The following is a 4901-nucleotide window of genomic DNA, read 5'->3' as shown; positions in this document are numbered from 1 at the left end:
AGGAAAGGGAGGTGGAGGATAGATCTGTTTCTCCCTTGTATTACCCTCAGGTGGAGTGTGCTCAATAGTAGTCATCCTTGGTTCCACTTCTGCACATCTTCTTCTTCAGCCTCAACTTCAAAATCTAGAGTCTTAGCTTTTTCAGGATTTCCAACCTTACCAGACCTCAGTGTAATTGCTTTAACATGCTCCTTAGCTTCCTTCTTGCCTGGCACTTCAGTATCGCTCGAAAGCGTGCCAGGTTAACGATTCAGTAATGCATTATCAATTTGCCCAATCTGATTCTCCAAGGTCTTGATAGAAACAGCTTGGCTCTTGCACATAAGCCTCAACTCCTCCAATTCAGATTTTTTATTAGCTTGCGGTAACTGCTGAAGTTGAAGTTGTTGCTTAAGGGCATATTGCGGTTGATGAAATCTAGGAGGATTATACTGCTTTGCTCTGTATGGCTGATAAGATTGTTGCACCGCATTCTGATTGTTACTCCAGCTGAAGTTAAGATGATTGCAGTTATTTGGATGATAAGTGGCTGGAGCTTGTTGTTGTGATCTCTGAAAGTTGCTCACAAATTGAGCTGATTCGCTAAAAATAGCACATTGCACAGTTTCATGTACCCCGCACAAAGCTCACACACAATAATGATTTGATTAACTCCATAATTAGCCAAAGAGTCCACTTTTATCGTCAAAGCTTGAAGTTGAGCTGCTATAGCAGTAGCTGTATCTACTTCCAGAATTCCTAGTATTCATTAGCTGCTATTAGCTCAATCAACTCATAAGCTTCATTATAGCTTTTGGCCCATAAGGCTCCACCAGACGCTGCATCGAGCATAGGTCTAGATTGTGCGCCTAAACCATTGTAGAAATAGTTTATAATCATCCAGTCAGGCATGCCATGGTGTGGGCACTTCCTTAGCATCTCCTTGTATCGATCCCAAGCCTCACACAGAGATTCTCCAGTTTGTTGCACAAACTGAGTAAGAGCATTCCTGATTGCAGCAGTCTTCGCCATAGGAAAGAATTTAGTGAGAAACTTTTGAGAAAGATCCTCCCATTTGGTGATAGACCCTGGTGGTAGAGAATGTAACCAGCACTTTGCTTTATCCCTCAGAGAAAATGGGAAGAGTCGCAACTTGATAGCATCTTCAGTCACCCCATTGAACTTGAAAGTGTCGCAGATCTCGATGAAATCCCTAATATGCATGTTGGAGTCTTCTGTAGGAGAACCCCCAAACTGAACTGAGTTCTGTATCATCTGAATCGTGCTCGACTTAATCTCAAAAGTGTTAGCCGAGATGGCTCGTCTGATGATGCTTGACTGAATATCATTGATCTTAGGCTGAGAATAGTCCATCAAAGCCTTAGGAATTTCTGCTTGATCTCCCATCTCTATTAAAGTTGGTTCCTCGACTTCGGAGTCCGTATTAGTGTTCACTGATGAAAATAAGTGTATGTAAAAGCCGTCAAAAATCGAAGAGGGGCACTTTTATTTTTCCCGAGATTCCACCAGACACTGAAGTAATTAAGTAGATAATGTTAAGATTGAAGGATTTAAACCCAAGGATTAATGAAGGAATAAAAGATACCAAGGAGGTTCTAGTAAACCCCTAGCAATAAAATCACGGATATATTCCCTCAAACAATGAACGATATTGAGCGATAAGAGAGCCGTAAAATAATTTAACGATCAAGGACGAATGCATGCAAGTAGTATGGAGAGAAAGCTTCCAGGAGAAGCTAAAACAAGTGGTTAAGAGCTTAAGATACCATCCACCATAATTAGCCAACACTTGGCAAGGGAATGATGTCACTAAGATGATGTAATCACTTTAAATAAGTGGATTAGTATAGATATTATCAAACCACAAATTTGGACACATTATTCAAAATCAACCAAGCAAGCCAAAGACTACTTCATCCTTTTTTTTAATGAAAAACCCGAGAGGAAAAGAGAGTAAAAATGGAGGAGAAAGAAAAGCTTGTATCTTGAGTTTCCCTTAGCCGATTCACACGTTCTCCCAGTCAAATCGAAGCCCTCGAGAAGCTCTATGCATATAGGGTAATCACTCTCATCTACGCACTTGAGGAGGGGCACACTGTACCCTCTTCTGTATAGGACCCCATCATATATCATATAGTGAGCTGCCTTGTATCTTATCCTCCTTGCCTCATTCTTTTCATCCGGGAGTGAACCTTCTTTTATGTAGGCTAAGATAGGTGTCATCCACGTGGGGCCGAGGTCATCACTGAGGCTGCCCACCTCGTGCTCGGGCACACTAGGCTGCCTCTATATATCAAGGGGCACGACCCCTACCAGAGTGGCCTCGCGGCGCGAGCCGAGTTTAGCTAGCTCGTCCGCGCCTTCATTCTGCCCGCGCGGGATTAGTTCCAGCCTCACCTCGTTGAACCTTACGATTATCCTCTGCGCGCACTTCAGGTAAATCTCCGTTCTCAGCTCCTTAGATTGATACCCCCCGTTTATCTGATATACCACAATCATGGAGTCACTAAACACATTCAAGTTCTCCACCTTCATTTCCAAAGCTAGCTTGAGACCGTTAATCAAGGCCTCATATTCAACATCATTGTTGGTTGCATAAAAGGCCAGATAGGTCGCGCGTCTAATCTTGTGTGCCTTCGGGCTGATTAACTCAATTCCAGCTCCCGCACCTTCCCCATTAAAGGCTCCATCCATAAATAGGCTCCACCATGGGGCACTATTTTGGCTTTTCCGCCCGACCTCTTCTGTGCTAGGTATGACAACAAGGGCTCCCGGCTCCACTTCTTGATGTGAAGGAAATTCTAGCACAACATCGGCCAGGGCTTGGCCTTTTATTGCGGTCTTTGGCTTATAATCCACCTCGAACTGGCTGAGCTCAACCGTCCACTTCAGCATTCAACCAGAAGACTCCGGTTTATGCATTACTTGCCTGAGGGGGTAGGAGGTTCGTACTTCTACCCTATGCGCCTAAAAATAGGGCCTGAGCTTTTGGGATGCCAGGATCAGAGCAAATGCTAACTTCTCGAGGATCGTGTACCGAGGCTCCGCGTCGGCCAGCCTTTTACTCACATAATATACCGGGAGCTGGATACCATCCTCCTCTCGAACCAATACTGCACTTACTGTAAAGTCAGAGACGGCCAAGTATAGGACCAGAGTCTCTCCTTCTTTTGGGTTGGACAACATTGGAGGGCTGCTGAGATGCTTCTTTATGTTCTGAAAGGCTTCTTCACACTTTTTTGTCCACTCAAAATTCCTCCTCACTCCTTTAATTGCTTTGAAGAACTCCTGGCATTTGTCAGAAGATTTCGAGATGAAGCGGTATAAGGCAGCCTCTCGCCCCGTTAAGCTTTGGACGTCCTTCGCCCGTCGGGGGGATTTCATCTCGAGTAGGGCTCGTCTCTTGGAGGGGTTGGCCTCAATACCCCTATGGTTGACAATAAATCCCAAAAATTTCCCTGACTCAACCCTGAACACACATTTCTGTGGGTTGAGCTTCATCCTGTACTCGCTTAGGATCTGGAACATATCCGATAGGTAACGGACACGATCCCTTGCTTCCTTTAACTTCACAAGCATGTCATCCACATAGGCATCCATGGTCTTCCCTAACTGATGTTTGAACATATTGTTCACCAGCCTTTGATAAGTTTCCCCCGCATTAAGGAGCCCGAAAGGCATCCCGATATAACAATAGAGGCCCCGATCAGTGATAAAGGAGGTGTGCTCCTGATCTGGCCCATACATCGGAATTTGGTTATATCCCAAATAAGCATCCATAAAACTAAGTAGTGCGTGCCCAACTATAAAATCAACTAGCTAGTCGATTCAGGATAGAGGAAAACTATCCTTCGGGCAAGCTTTGTTAAGGTCGGTGAAGTCCACACACGTCCTCCATTTGCCATTGGGCTTCATGACAAGCACGGGGTTGGCCAGCCACATGGGGTAGAAGTCTTTCCGTACAAGCCCTGCCTCAATTAGTCTATCTATTTTTTCTCTGAGGGCCTATGCCCTCTCTCCACTAATTAGCCATATCTTCTGTCTGACCCCCTTCTTTTTCGGGTCCAAGTTGAGCCGGTGGCACATGACATTCGGGTCAATCCCTATCATATCAGAGTGTGACCATGCAAAGACATCCAAATTTCTCCTGAGAAAGTGGGCTAGATCCTCCCTCAAGTTAGGACTTAAGCTAGAGCCTATTCTGAGTACCTTTGAGGGATCATTTGGGTCTAATATCGGGATTGTGTCCTCTACGGCCCAGCTCTCTCAATCGTTGGGGGCATTCTCAGGTCTAAGTCTACTCGAGCCTCACTAGATTCTCCCACTTCCGTGATTGTCAAGCCTTCTGTATCCTCGAGCTCAGGCTGGTGAGCTGGGGCCGGATTTATCAAGCGTTCAGTGGTCGTAGTGACAGTGCGAGTGATTCTGTTGGGCATATCCATAGTTGTTGTCATCTCTTCGCGTGCCCATTTCCCTTTCCTGAGTCTTACAGCAATTTGTTCTGGGCTGTCTTCTTCATCACTTACCTCCTCCACAATCTCTTCTTGTGTCAACATGATGGGCTGAGAGGCTTCCATCAGCAAGGCCCCTGGACGTGGTTCCGCCTGAATCCTCATGTGCTCGAAATAGTTCTCGGGCAACTCCTCGATTGAAATCAGGTTACAAGTCTCGTGTCCCTCAGGACGTACTCTCTTCCTGCCCTCTGCCTCTTCCATGAGGACATCATCTTCACCCAGATCGACCATCTCCTTTGATGCATTTTCTGACGCAGCCGCCCCTGAGTGCCTGGTTGTAGCAGACCCTCAATTCATATTGACAGCTTCAAGAAGCCGACCCCCGTGGGGTTAGAAATTTTATTGTCATGTGATGGATCGAGGTCACCATCCTCATTACCCTCATAA

At 45.6% G+C, this 4901-nt stretch overlaps 1 protein-coding gene and 1 non-coding gene across 2 annotated transcripts; one reads left to right on the top strand and one right to left on the bottom strand.

Moving 5' to 3' along the window:
- The first annotated feature begins 889 nt into the window (after positions 1-889).
- On the top strand, positions 890-996 carry LOC141675998 (small nucleolar RNA R71). Its single transcript, XR_012556613.1, has one exon. It is a non-coding gene; the product is annotated as a small nucleolar RNA R71 (small nucleolar RNA).
- Positions 997-2286: 1290 nt separating this feature from the next.
- LOC141673694 (uncharacterized) lies at positions 2287-2895 on the bottom strand. Its single transcript, XM_074480438.1, has one exon. The coding sequence runs from the start codon at positions 2893-2895 to the stop codon at positions 2287-2289; it is 609 nt and encodes a 202-aa protein (XP_074336539.1).
- Between the last annotated feature and the right edge of the window lie 2006 nt (positions 2896-4901).

This window comes from Apium graveolens, chromosome 7 (assembly GCF_009905375.1).
Source record: "Apium graveolens cultivar Ventura chromosome 7, ASM990537v1, whole genome shotgun sequence".
Lineage (NCBI taxonomy): Eukaryota > Viridiplantae > Streptophyta > Magnoliopsida > Apiales > Apiaceae > Apium > Apium graveolens.
Note: the sequence above shows the minus strand (reverse complement) of the source record. Positions and strands in the feature narration are given on the sequence as shown.

What these genes read in the sequence shown, in the direction of transcription:
- LOC141673694 (XM_074480438.1), bottom strand. Translation starts at nt 2,895, where the DNA reads ATGCTGAAGTGGACGGTTGAGCTCAGCCAGTTCGAGGTGGATTATAAG.